A 14,143-nucleotide genomic window follows, 5' to 3' on the forward strand; every position below is an offset into this window, starting at 1 on the left:
TCACACGACTCGCCCGACGCACTTAGGGAACTTAGAGTTTCTATTGAACACAGCGCGGCATAACGCTTATAGACCCTGCCGAACAACCTTTGGTATTACCAAGACCTAAATCAGCAGTAAAACAAAAAATCAACAGACTCCTAAGTTGCAGAAATGAGAGGCTCAATGGAAGTTGCTGCTGTTTTTCTTGCTGCATGGGCAAATGTGGCATTTGCAAGTATGTATGTTGTATTTGCACGGCAAGTGCCAGAGGAAATGTTTTTGTTTCTCTCTAAATATATGTCTGTCACTGGCAAAATACAAAAACAAAAAAAGAAATCTTAGATAGCATGAAAGTTTAGTTTTATTAATGCGAGCAACCTTATGAAAACCGTTTGCACTTTATTTCATATGAAAACTCCATCAAAGTCATTAAAGTAAACGCTGGTTCTTGGCCTATATTTCATCCTCTCACATGCTGGGAAAATGTGTTTGGAAATTTCAACAACAAATAAAAATTCACACTTTCAAGTTTCAAGGGTTGAAGCAATTTTATCTAATTTTGATAGCATTCAAATTTTGGAAATAGCCAGAAATATTTCGTAAGCATCTAAGCTCCATCACTAAAAAGGCTTCGGAACAGTCCCCTAATAATTTTGTTTTTCATTTCATTTGCATAGTATGCGCAATGGTGTCATAGTCCTTTTTTTCAATGCTCGCCGTAAAAAGAAAAAAGAACTGGCATCGTCCTCATGCTGATATTGATTTAAAATGTTTTTGAGCCTTGCCAGAAAGAGTTTCAATATTCCCGTTCTGTCGAATTTATTATTTTTTTAAAGTAAGTTGCTCCAAGAATTATTCGTTGCAGGGAGAGATATACTGAGCTTAATTATAATATTGTATAAAGAGAACTCCTTTGAGGCTCATTTTTTTCTCTTTTGACTTATTTACTATACAAAAGGCTGCTTGACTTTCCCATCTCGCGTTGATTCGTTAAAGCTCACTCGTTCGAGTCCTTTGCCTTGTTCGACTGGATTCGACTAATGTCTGCCTCATTCGGCCTATTCGACTTGCTCGGCTCGTTGACCTTGGTCGACTCATTCACTTATTCGACACGTTTGACTCATTCGACTCGTTTGCCTTGCTCGACTCGTTTTACTTATTCGACTCGTTTGCCTTGCTCGTCTTGATTGCCTTGCTCGACTTGTTTTACTTATTCGACTCGTTTGCCTTGCTCGGCTCGTTTTGCTTGTTCGGCTTATTTGACTTGCGTGATTCTAAACACCTGTTCAGTTCTCCTAACTCGTCTTACTCGTTTAGGAAATCTGCCGCCGTTCAGCGCTCTCAAGTCGTCGTACCCAGGCCATGCGAGTCAAGGGGGATTGTACACTGATGATAACGTGATGCTGTCTGTCAAAGCTGAAAACCGGACCATCAACAACACATGCGCACTGCGAATCAGCATCATGCTCAACTTCATACCTTTCCATCAAATATCCAGCCTCCCGAAAGGTATGAATTCCAGTCAAATCACGGGCGGTAGGATAGTCCCAGTCTGTGCATCTAGTGAACTATTGATATCCGCTAAACTAAACCGTTATTAAAGTATTATATACCCGTTTATAAAGTACTTTTATAAGGCACTTCGGCTGAATTAACTTGGCTTGGCTTGAACTAAATTGGTATCATTTTAAAGGTGCAAAAATGTATTGGCTCAGTTTAAGCGGATATCAATATTTCACTAGATGCACACTACACAAATAACGATTCTGATTAGAATTCAAATTTTCAAATATAGATATAAAGACTGGGACTATCCTACCGCCCGTGGTCAGATTCAATTGCTATATATCATATATATCATATGATACTCAAGAGGATGCGGAGAGGGAGGGGCTTTGATCACCCAATCGGCATTTATAAAAAGTTCGAGTCTTAGAAGTTATGACAAAAAGGTCTTGTACTTTTGTTAGTGTTTGTAAGAGCCCCCCCCCCCCCCCCCCCCTACACCAGCTGATACCGGTCAGCTTATTAGGCTCTGTCTTATCTTCCAGGCCTAAATGATTCCCAATACCACGAGATGATAATCACTTCCGCTCAATTTAACACCTCCATGTACTTCATGCTTGACAACGAGGCTCTGATGGCGCACATGAATCGCGTTTACGGACAGCCGCTGGTCAGCTCCAGGGTAGGGCTCAACACGCAGACCACGTGTGTTTTGACCACGGCCGCCATCTTGGATAATGCGCTCCGCAGAGGGAGAAAAAATGCGCTCTTCCACCTCCCCATGCGGAGCACATTATCCAAGATGGCGGCCAGGTTATGCGAGCTCCGTGTTTTCGGGGTTTTCGTGCCGGAAAAACTATCAAAGCCTACAGGTAGGCTAAGAATACCCGTGAGCAGTGAAAAAGGAAGAGTCAGACTAATGCTACCGTTGATCGGTTTTGCCAGGTTGAAGACTTCAAGAACAAACTGGGGATCATGCTGATCTCTATGTCTGACGGTCGTGATAACCAGTGCGGCGCAGTCCTCTGGGATGGTTACGGATTCTTTCAGGCTCGAGCCTTCTTGCGATATACGAACATGTCAGCCATCTACTTTTGGCAAACCCCGGATGGTAAGTAGTTACGTGGTTACTGATGTCACACGAATCTACCAATCATCTACTTCTGGCAAACCCCGGATAGTAAGTAGTCACGTGGTTACTGATGCTACACGAACCTGTCAATCATCTACTTCTGGAAAACCCCGGATGGTAAGTAGTCACGGGGTTACTGATGTCACACGAATCTGCCAATCATCTACTTCTGGCAAACCCCGGATGGTAAGTAGTCACGTGGTTACTGATGCTACACGAACCTGTCAATCATCTACTTCTGGCAAACCTTGGATAGTAAGTAGTCACGGGGTTACTGATGCTACACGAACCTGTCAATCATCTACTTCTGGAAAACCCCGGATGGCAAATAGTCACGGGGTTACTGATGTCAAACGAACCTGCCAATCATCTACATATCAGTCAATCTTGTTTCAAAAATTGTCGTTTTTCTAGCTCGCTCGGTCATTTTCTTATTAGGCACTACATACCATATTTGGGAGTCCCGCCTCAATCATTTTTTTTTTTTTGCTTTTTTATCGCTCTGGAACTTTGTAAGTCAAGAATTTCCACGTAAACTTGCAGGAATTCGTGTTAACTACCATTTTGCTGGCAGCCATCTTGGAAATGGAGCCTAGTCCCTATCGTTTTAGAATATCACAGGTCTCCCGCGCGCTCGCCCCAGGCTCTTTTAGACTATTTAGAAAAACGACAGCCATTGATTGATATGTTCTGGCAAATCCTGGATGGTAAGTAGTCACGTGGAAAGTAATGTCACACAAACCTGTCAATCATCTACTTCTTAAGTAGTCACATGGCTAGCCACGTCATACGAACATGTCAATCATCTCTGGAAAACCCCGCATGGAAAAAAAATGGGGATGGGGGGAAGTTAGACTAAGTTCAAACGACTTGATTCATTTGCATGCATTTGCATTGATTACGGCTCATGGATAATACGAATCCCCTTCCCTCGGAAAAATTTCCTTTAGGTTTTTTTCGAGAATGGGTATCTTAAAAAAATTTTTTTCTTTTTTTTTCGGATCAAAAGAGCCCTGCTCAATCGTCCAAGGAGAGAAATCAGAGAGCCTTCTGTGTTTTCCGTCAGCGGCACAGGTGGAGCTGGACTCGGGCGAGCGAGTCGCCATGAGCGAGCTAAGAATCGGGGACGCTGTAAAAACCACTGATAAGCAGGGAGAGGCCTTCTACACTAAGGTAAATTGTATTCTTCAGTATTACGCAAACAAGAAGCAAGAGGGTATTGGCCAAACACTAGCGTTGGATCAAGGGCGGTGGGAACAGAGTTTGATAGGCTAAATTCTGATAATGAACCACGAATTTCCCTCTATTTGGCCGAAATGTGCCTTGTTTGCGACGCGCTCTCTGTGTTCACTAGAAAACCCGGTCATGTTACGTTGTGCGACCTACGCTTCTACTTCGTGGTTGGGATAAAGTCGGACACATTTCGGTCAGCGCGTCGGGGACAGTTCGCGCGCCACGGGCAACGTAACTTGACCTGGTTTCCAATAACAAATGGGAAGCATGTCGAAAAGAAGGCACATTTCAGCCAAATTTAAGGGAATTTTGTGGTTTTTTTTTATCGGAATTTAGCCTTACAAACTCTGTTCCTAACGCCTAAGCTTTAAAAGCACATAGCAAACAAACATTGGCACCAGTCGATGAAGTTTAACTGAGGCAAACCGGCAATGCCATGCTGACGAGCCCTAATCAGGACGAAACAGCTGTCCATGGTTGACGAACTGTACGGGTAATAAACTGTGCTAGCGTCCCGTCTTGGCTCGACTGGTGCCAAAGTGTGTACGCTCGTGTGCTTTTAAAGTTCGCCTTTGTAAGATCATGAAAACTAAGCAGCTGCGTTCTCTTGTCGTTAAAGGTTGTGACATTTCTTCAGCGCGAGCCGAGCCACCTCGCAAAATACTACACTCTGATGACAGAAAGTGGTGCCCAGGTCACCATGACCGAGTCACATTTGATCTTTACCAAGAACCTCCAGGTCTCCAGCAACGGCCTTCACAGGCGAGACGCGGTCTACGCTGCACGCGTAAGGCCTGGTGACTACGTTTACGTCCAGACACCTGGAGAGGATACTACGCATGCGGAGAAAGTTGTCGGAGTCGCCCTGGGTAGAGAGGTTGGGGCATTTGCGCCGGTTACTGCTGAAGGGACCATGCTAGTAAATGGGGTGCTTGTGTCTTGCTTCGCGGATATTTCGGATCATGATTTGGCTAACTCACTCATGTCCCCTTTGAGATCTTTTTATAGCATGGCGCCACATTACCTTGGGTCTGGAGGGACCTATTTGCATAAGTACCTTAAGGTGGTTTTGAGACCCGTTGGTATAAGGGTCTTTGGTGAAGAGAAATTCTACAAGGGACCTTTTGAAGAATATGCCAAGAAAAACTAAGGAACAGAAATAAAAAGCGACAATTCCACTTATTTGCTAAGAATAATGGGCCTTTGATTTATGTTGTATTTGAAAATTTGAATAAGCAAGCACTGAATTGCAAGCATATTTAACAGACAATTCAGAAGAGGGACTGTTTCGTATTCACAGAGTACATATTTTTTTGGGTATGCATAATCTACAAACCATGACAAATATACTGAACTCAACTGAACTCCCCCCCCCCCCAACTATATAAACAAGCCCCATTCTATTTCATACTAAACGGTAAAGAGATATTGTTGTTACTTATTTATTTATTTAGACTTACTTCACACTAAGATGATTAAACAACGAAATAAAGAGAAACAAAATACATGGTGAAAAGTGAAAACAGGCGCTAGGTCACGGCAAGGCCAACACCGACACTAAATAGAAACATGAAAGATAAATAAAACACAGCACAATTGATAGTTTTGATACTTTAAATGATAACACTTTTAATCAATTCAGAAAATAGTATAAAATCATTTTGAAAAAAAAGGAACGCAGTCATTACACTGAGGCCATTTTCATTTCAAGGCCATTTCTAGCTTTTATAAAACATTGATTCTGCGTCCTTAGTATGTATTACTCTTGATAAAAAATATTTTACTTCTTTCTAAACATCGGCCTTTTTTATCACGTACTAAAAACCTGGTGAAATCTCAGGCTGAACATTGTTATAAAAACGTTTTTTGTTAAAAAAGATTGTATGGCTGCCTTCGCAAAAAAATTTCTTGCTGAGTGAAGTTATGAAAGTCTTATTGTGCAGTTTCAAAAATAAAAAAAGTGATGGAATCAATGGTTGTTTCTTCAATTTCTGTGATTATTACTATTATCCCTATTACACTCACTTATCATCACCATCACTATCAACATTCTTCTTCATCATCATCCATATCAATTCCTCGTTATTATTATCATCATATTGACATGATAAAAAATGTCACTTATCATATCCCTAGCACCCTCCTTTATAAATGTCATCATCATTAATATGATTATCAATCATCTTTATCATCATCATTAATCATCATCAGTCTTGCATCTCCCAAGTTTTACTTCCTAACCAAGTTGGGTTATATAAAGGCATGACCATGAACATCGTTTTCTATGCAACTACTGTGTTACCTTGTCTTGCGCATGCGCCATGATAGCCTCTTCAAACTCGCCTGTGTTTACAAGACTATTCAGAGCTTTCCAACTGCCCTTTTGACTCACTAATAAATACTCATTGTCTAGGTGTACATAGGCATGTTGATACGCACCAACCACGAGTGATTGTGAGCACCGCGCTGCAGCAATAGCACCCAACATCTCAACCTCCTCTTTGGGCAGAGGCCATTCCGATTGGTAGCCAGCAAACATGTGACCTACAGCTTGTGGCCTTGTCAAGTGAGAATTCACCTGGGGAAGCATCATAATGTAGGCAAGAGCTATCCCAAGATCCACCACACGATTGGAAAAATAGAAGTCATTAAAATCTATAAATCCAAAAGTATTTTTGTCTAATTTTTCCTGAACTAGTATGTTTTTCTCATTCATATCTCCATGGATAATTTGTTTTTCTATAGTATCCAGCTTTGATAGAATGTTCTGGAATCTTTTCATGGCAGTGTTGATAAGATCTAGTTTCACTCCACAATCAAATACATGGGATAGCTTGTTGACTACACGTGGGGCATTCCTTATATTCCAGATGAAATTATCACGACTGAGTTCATGGATTGATGGATATGTGTTGCTGAAATCCTACAAAAAGAATGTTTATTGACATAAGTGCAAATTAAGGTACATTCCAACAGATTTTTGGTCATGGGCTGCTTGGGATGTATTCCCAAAAATTCCCTAGAAAGTTCTGGAATCTGAAAGCATGGCGTGAAGCATGGAGCTAATTTTTTTTTTCTGAGGAAAACATACATTTCTTCTAAACCTTCCTGTCCTCATCCTAAGCAAGTGATAATATATCCCAAGAGACAAGGGTAAGAGGGAAGGGGGGACTGTTCTCTTGTGGGGGTTTGGGCAGAGAGACTGTGTCAAACAAAATTACCTTCATTGCTTTATGCATGCTTGCGACACTAGCTCCCAAGTCATATAGAACATCTTCCGTCAGCGCAACTTTCTCCAGTAAGCTCCCAGACACATAGCTAAACAATCTAACAGCACAGGCACCATCCGCATTGTCCTCATCCTTCGACAATACTTTGTAGCTGCCGCAGGCTGTTGCGTTGCCAAGTTGACCTGAGAAATTACACATGGTGTGTAACTCTCCATTTCGAGAGGAATAAGGCACTGGACAAGTAATGTCTCTCTTACTGAGATAAAGCAACAAGTCAGAGTTTCCTTTAAGGATAGACTGTGATTTCGAAAATGCAGGGTTGCTCACTTTGAGTAGAAATCCCCTTAGATTTGCAGGTTCTTGTTCCTCATTTTGGATGAAACCTTGAAGATAGAAGTTCCTGTCATCATAGCTTATGAGCTCCTTTACTAATGAGACTGATGTGGATGGCACGTGTACACCATATATATTTTTTGAGAGATGGATAGCTTGTTCACATGTGACTTTTGGACGTGTTTCCACCAGGTTGATGCTCATTTCTAAAGGGAAGGTACCACAAAATAAGTCAATGACAATAACCAACCAAGCTTCCATGCAGATTTGAGTCTAGTGTTTTTATTTGTAGGGTCTAGGTGTCTAGACTGCTCAATACCCGTCCACAATTTTAAGCCTGTATAGTGGTCTGTGGTGTGCAGTCACGGTTAAAAAATCTCTGCATTATGGACCATGGTGCCAGTACTAACACAGGGACCAGCTATGACCAGAAGATTTCTTTGTGAACAGTATGGAACATCCATGATAAAGTTAATTTCTTGAAGCTGTTATCATAAGATTGTTCTAGATCTATTTTAGCCTGGATTCCTACCATTTTGAGCTATTTTTTCTCCTCAACCCTGTTAATCTCTTGCCCATTAGTGATAAAAATAGTTTATTACAGATCTAAAACTTTTTTGACAACTACTGCAGAAAATTGACTTTATACATATTCCGTACACAAATATAAGTAGTTCGTCTGTTTCACCCTACTCTGTGAAGCAGAGGCCCCCAGCTCCACTTTAACAGACAGCGACTGAGCAAAGCGATAATCGTCGCAGCTTCGTGGCTTTTTGGTACTGGTAGTGATATATGAGGCTTGAAGCTTTGGTACCTAGGGTAGGTTTACCCGTGATAATATACAAATGGAACCACCCCACTGCGGGCCGCGGCGCCAGAACTTGGGGTATCTCTGTTCTATATCAATTCACGCTTTTACCTCTGCACCACGGACCGCAGCACCAGTACTTAGCGTATCTGTAGAGATGTGTCTCTAAAAGCTACAAGCGAGACCCCACGTGGAAACACACAAACTCGTGCCCCGGAGAAATAAACGATCCTAATCGAGGTATTACACACTTGAGTCCCTTTACCGGGACAGTAGCCTCACTAAACGTAACCCGTTAACTTTATAATCAGACAAACTTACCCGTCAATGAAGTAACGCCTGATTTTACCACTTGGAATTTTTGCAGAAGTTACCGCGAAGTTACGATAGCAAAACACAGATGACCTCGAAATTTGCGGGCTCACCCTCTATAAGGCTGTCGGTCACTCAGCAAAAAAAAAAAAAAAAAAAAAAAAAACATTACAGAGAAAGTTGGTGATTTAATTATCGAAAAAAAAATACCACCTACATAAGTGTAGGTGATATTTTTATTCTAGAAATTGATACACAAAGACTAAGATGTTTTTACTTTAATATTTTTTGTAAATAAGTTGACGGGGTCCCTGTGTGTCTTAGTTCAAAACCAAGATGGCGTCCACACCTTGACAACAAGAAATTAGTGAATTTGAGGAAACCCAGAGCTGAAAAAGCCGTTTTCTCCCTGTTATAAATGACTCAAGAGCTGAGTTATCTGCAGCTAAAGACTGCCAATGAAGCCAGGCAAGCGGTGAGTTTTTGAACGCTCTAATTTGATATTGTAAGAAAGATTGAAACTTGAATTTGGCGCTCGAATTGTGAGCACACTACAGTTTACATTGTCCCGTGATTTTCTTGCGTTTGTCAGGTTACTGATTTGGCAATTCCCTTTCTCTTTTTCACCTCTAATACGGCCATAATAGTGTGAGTTGTATGGCCAGTCGCGCGTTGATGTTGTAGTAATAAATTTGTGAAAGTTAAGTACTTTAAAGTAAGCTTTACCTAAGCTAGCTTACACGATTGACACATACTTTTGTCTATAGGAGGAGGTCAGAGCAGACCAAAGGAAAAAGACTCTTCTTGTGCTAATTCTACACTATTTACGTGAAGAAGGGTTAGTGGAAAACTCTTTTGATAAAGAGTGTCATTCAAATACCCCCCCCCCCCCCCCCCCTTCCCCAACAAGGCCCAAGTTGGCACTCATTTGATTACTGGAGCATGTATTCAGGGTGGTATTTCAAGTTTTCTCAACATATATCCTCTTTAGCATTAACTGGCGAAAAAGAGTGTGTACTGGCAATTTAACATACAAAAGCTTACATCCCATTGCCATCTCCATGGATCACCCTATTGTAATTTGGATTACAAACAAGAGGAGTTACTGGTGAAGAAATTTTAAAACCTCCACACTCACACTTGCTATTGATAAGAATTAGGGATGCTAATCAATAGAGACAGTTATTCCTTGAGAGAAGGGCTGGATGTCTGATGGACCTTCTGGGTTTTGTTAGAATTGCAGATTCCTCCCTTCTCCCCCTTTCATTTAATACCTTTCAGGGGTTTCATTAGGCCACGGCGGCTGGTGGAAGTGCCGGCTATTTTACACTTTAAAAAAAAAAAAATTCGAAGTAAAAAGATAAAATAACCTCCATCCCCTACTTATCACTCTCCACCGCCTACTCTGAAAGTAAATTAAAGCCCTGCCTTTCAAACCTCCTTCTTGACGTATCTGTATGTGATATTTACACTAGCTATACAGATGCCGCTCATATGCTAGAGAGGGAAGGTGGAGTCAGTCTGACCAAATTTGAAGTTTGTGATAATGTCGACCTGCCAACGATATTACAGGTAACAGCCACACTTTTTTTTTTAAATCAGTCCAAAATACAAGGAAGAGATGGCCATTGTTAGAAATTGTGTCTTCTTTCTCTATCTCGAATTGCAAATTTTCCAGGTTTTTCTTTCATATCGGCACTGGCAGACATATGTTTTTATACCTGCCAACTCTCCGTGTTCTCGTGTGGTAGACTCGTTTTTTTCACTTTACTCCAAAAAAAAAAAAAAATTCAAACTTCCCATATGTTTGCTGTAATCTCCCAGGCTCCCAGGTATATTTCTATTATTTTGTTCTCCTTTTTTTGTCTCGGGGTTGACAGGCATGTGGTATGGTTAGGCAGATTGACAAATTAATTAGAAGACTGATCAAAAAGCTCCATACAGTAGATTCAAATTTATACTGGTGATCATCAATATTATATAAATTATAATTTTTTTTTTAAATTAACACCATTTTTAGGAGTTTGAAGCGTATTATTGTGTCAAGTTCAACAAGGCACCAAAAATCATCAAGAAATCTCCATCAAGTGGTGAGTGGTCATTGTTCTATTTTTTATTTTATCAGTGTTTCCTAATTGTCTTAGCATCAATGGTGTTCAAAAAAACTATTAATGTTTTATTTATTTTCAGGAACATTCTTCACACTCTTTTTATGTCCTATTTTTGGCCATTGTGCATTCAAGTCCTAAAAATGTTTAAAATGGCCTAATTATATTTAGATGTGTTCTGTATCTCCTATTAGCTGATGCCACCAAGGGCCTTCCTCCAAAATTAAAGTCTCTGAACAAAAAGTAAGGGCCAGCAACTGTACTTTGGGAAATTGTCACTTCTGTCAACTTCGAGTATACTAGCTACAATGAGTAAGGTCTAATTGATGGAACAATGCTGAGAATTTTTAATTCTTCAAATAGAAATTTAAAAAAAAATACATAATTTTTGCTAACTTGACAAAAGCTTTTCATTTACCTGACATCTTGATATCAAGAACTTTAACTTGCTTTTTAACACAAATACTTTAGTCTAATTTTCATTCATCTCTACTTAGACAAGAGTTCAAGTAAACAGAGTTTCAACACTATAATTAATAGTAGATTCATGAGATCAGTCCCCCATACCCCTACTTTATGTATTTTCCTTCATTGAATTATTATGTAATATCATTTAATATATCTATTACAATTACAGTCTATAATAATCAATATTTATAGTTTAATATATATTATAATTTAATGTGTTTTTCAGCTCTAGGAAGGATTCAGTGTCTTTGCCAAGTATACACAACTCGGCATCCGATAGCTCACCCTCATCCAAGAGACCCAGCAGTGACACAAGGAAGAAGACAAAAGTCACCAAACAGGTGTGCTGTTCGTGCCACTATTGGAATGGAGTGGTTTTCAAAATCCCGTGAAACAAAATGTAATTGTTAAAGTGTAATTTTCAAGCCATAACAAAAGATAACAAAGACATTACAGTGTATTAGTACTAAATAAACTAAATAGTATTTCACGGGATTTTGAAAACCACTCTATATGCTAGAAGTATTAGGGAATTTAATATTTAATAACCTGAAAGGGGGGGGGGGGGTTGTGGGTGGGGGGGGAGGATTTTGATAAAAGAAGGACTTAAATTAATTGCCCCCCCCCCCTTAGGAGGAAAAAATCCATACACCCCCTTTCATGCCCCAATCCCTTTATTTTTGGTGCCCCCAGTGCACAAAGATATTTCTTTCTTCATCCAAATACATAAAATGCAGTTAACAATTGAGATATGTTAGTCCATAAATAAATATAAAAAATATGAAAAAATACTTGATTGCAGTTGTGATTACTTTTCTTGCAGAAAAGAAAAGTACTTTATTAAGTGGTGGACCTATCCAAGTAAACATACCAAAGTTTTTTTTATAGAATTCAAGGTCTTCATCACCTCCTACCGTCAGTCCACAAAGCACATCTTCTGAACTCAATCTTGCTGGGACATCTATTACAACTACAGGGAAAAACCCTCTTCCTAGTAATCAGGCAGAACATGGAAAGGTGAGAACTGCTGTGGAGAAACCCCTTTCATAGAAACCAATCAGACATGGGAAGGTGAGAAATGTAGGGGGGAAACCCCTTTCCTAGCAACCAATCAGACATGGAAAGGTGAGCAATGCAGTGGGGGAAACCCCTTTCCTAGCAACCAATCAGACATGGGAAGGTGAGCGATGCAGGGGAAAAGCTTTTTCTGGTAGCTAAGGCTAGGCAAAATGGTGAGGAGACAATGATTGGGAAAAACTGACTATATACCAACCAATATTACAGAAGGGTAGATTGTTATGTGTTCCAAGTATGCATTCCAAGTTCCAAGTGCGCATTGTGCAAGGGTGCTTGGACTAAATGTGCTTGAGCTGGCTTGGAATTTCTTTCAAGTTACCTTAAACAATGAAAACATGACAAGGTCTAAATTGTAGGAAAAACTCTTCACCTAAAAACCAATGGCATGTAAAAATTACAGGGAAAACCCCCTCTTTTTTGTACATCAAGAGAAGCTCTTCTGCAGCAATGAACTGCAACAACAACAACATTTGTAATGTATTTTCCATTTGTCATGTAAAAGTAGTTCTAAAGAAGTTCTATAGAAGTTGTTATACAAATGCTTGTTATTATTATACACTATAACTTTTTATTTCTGCAGCGGGTCATAGTTGACATGAGAGCCATGTTGAATAATGCCATCAAGGGAGAGTATAATGCAGCCTTGGACAATGACCCATCTGTGAGTATACAGGGGTGTCCCTGATAATGACCCATCTGTGAGTATACAGGGATGTCCCTGATAATGACCCATCTGTGAGCATACAGGGATGTCCCTGATAATGACCCATCATGAGTATACAGGGGTGTCCCTGATAATGACCCATCTGTGAGTATACAGCGATGTCCCTGATAATGACCCATCTGTGAGTATACAGGGGTGTCCCTGATAATGACCCATCTGTGAGTATACAGCGATGTCCCTGATAATGACCCATCTGTGAGTATACAGGGGTGTCCCTGATAATGACCCATCTGTGAGTATACAGGGGTGTCCCTGATAATGACCCATCTGTGAGTATACCGGGATGTCCCTAATAATGACCCATCTGTGAGTATACAGGGATGTCCCTGATAATGACCCATCTGTGAGTATACCGGGATGTCCCTGATAATGACCCATCTGTGAGTATACAGGGATGTCCCTGATAATGGCCCACCATGAGTATACAGGGGTGTCCCTGATAATGACCCATCTGTGAGTATACCGGGATGTCCCTAATAATGACCCATCTGTGAGTATACCGGGATGTCCCTGATAATGACCCATCTTTGAGTATACAGGGTTGTCCCTGATAATGGCCCATCTGTGAGTATACCGGGATGTCCCTGATAATGACCCATTATGAGTATACAGGGATGTCCCTGATAATGACCCATCTGTGAGTATACAGGGATGTCCCTAATAATGACCCATCTGTGAGTATACCGGGATGTCCCTGATAATGACCCATCTTTGAGTATACAGGGTTGTCCCTGATAATGGCCCATCTGTGAGTATACAGGGATGTCCCTGATAATGACCCATCTGTGAGTATACAGGGCTGTCCCTGATAATGGCCCACCATGAGTATACAGGGATGTCCCTGATAATGACCCATCTGTGAGTATACAGGGATGTCCCTGATAATGACCCATCTGTGAGTATACAGGGATGTCCCTGATAATGACCCATCTGTGAGTATACAGGGATGTCCCTGATAATGACCCATCTGTGAGTATACAGGGATGTCCCTGATAATGACCCATCTGTGAGAATACAGGGATGTCCCTGATAATGACCCATCTGTGAGTATACAGGGATGTCCCTGATAATGACCCATCTGTGAGTATACAGGGGTGTCCCTGATAATGACCCATCTGTGAGTATACAGGGATGTCCCTGATAATGACCCATCTGTGAGTATACAGGGATGTTACTGATAATGACCCATCTGTGAGTATACAGGGGTGTCCCTGATAATGACCCATCCGT

General features: G+C 40.7%; 3 protein-coding genes across 3 annotated transcripts in view; 2 read left to right on the top strand and 1 right to left on the bottom strand.

The window, feature by feature from the left end:
- LOC5507649 lies at nt 1-5,822 on the top strand. Its single transcript, XM_048728252.1, has 6 exons — nt 1-217; nt 1,300-1,491; nt 2,034-2,170; nt 2,434-2,599; nt 3,630-3,793; nt 4,473-5,822. Exons 1-6 carry the CDS (start codon nt 154-156, stop codon nt 5,001-5,003), a joined length of 1,254 nt encoding a protein of 417 aa, XP_048584209.1. The 5' UTR covers nt 1-153; the 3' UTR covers nt 5,004-5,822.
- Nucleotides 5,454-12,089, bottom strand: LOC5507644 (hydroxylysine kinase). Its single transcript, XM_032376362.2, has 4 exons — nt 11,984-12,089; nt 8,546-8,660; nt 7,075-7,622; nt 5,454-6,776 (listed from the first exon to the last, which is right to left on the bottom strand). The coding sequence occupies exons 3-4, from the start codon at nt 7,618-7,620 to the stop codon at nt 6,144-6,146; spliced, it is 1,179 nt and encodes a 392-aa protein (XP_032232253.1). The 5' UTR covers nt 7,621-7,622; nt 8,546-8,660; nt 11,984-12,089; the 3' UTR covers nt 5,454-6,143.
- The window catches only part of LOC5507643 (katanin p60 ATPase-containing subunit A-like 2), a 17,189-nt gene continuing 11,892 nt past the window's right edge, over nt 8,847-14,143 (top strand). The window contains exons 1-8 of the mRNA XM_032376355.2: nt 8,847-9,011; nt 9,304-9,374; nt 10,012-10,108; nt 10,557-10,626; nt 10,839-10,887; nt 11,339-11,453; nt 12,001-12,129; nt 12,770-12,850. Of these exons, the coding sequence (XP_032232246.1) occupies nt 8,955-9,011; nt 9,304-9,374; nt 10,012-10,108; nt 10,557-10,626; nt 10,839-10,887; nt 11,339-11,453; nt 12,001-12,129; nt 12,770-12,850 (669 nt within the window). The 5' untranslated portion in view covers nt 8,847-8,954. The remainder of the gene's footprint in view (nt 9,012-9,303; nt 9,375-10,011; nt 10,109-10,556; nt 10,627-10,838; nt 10,888-11,338; nt 11,454-12,000; nt 12,130-12,769; nt 12,851-14,143) is intronic.

Source organism: Nematostella vectensis, chromosome 5, assembly GCF_932526225.1.
Source record: "Nematostella vectensis chromosome 5, jaNemVect1.1, whole genome shotgun sequence".
NCBI classification, from domain to species: domain Eukaryota; kingdom Metazoa; phylum Cnidaria; class Anthozoa; order Actiniaria; family Edwardsiidae; genus Nematostella; species Nematostella vectensis.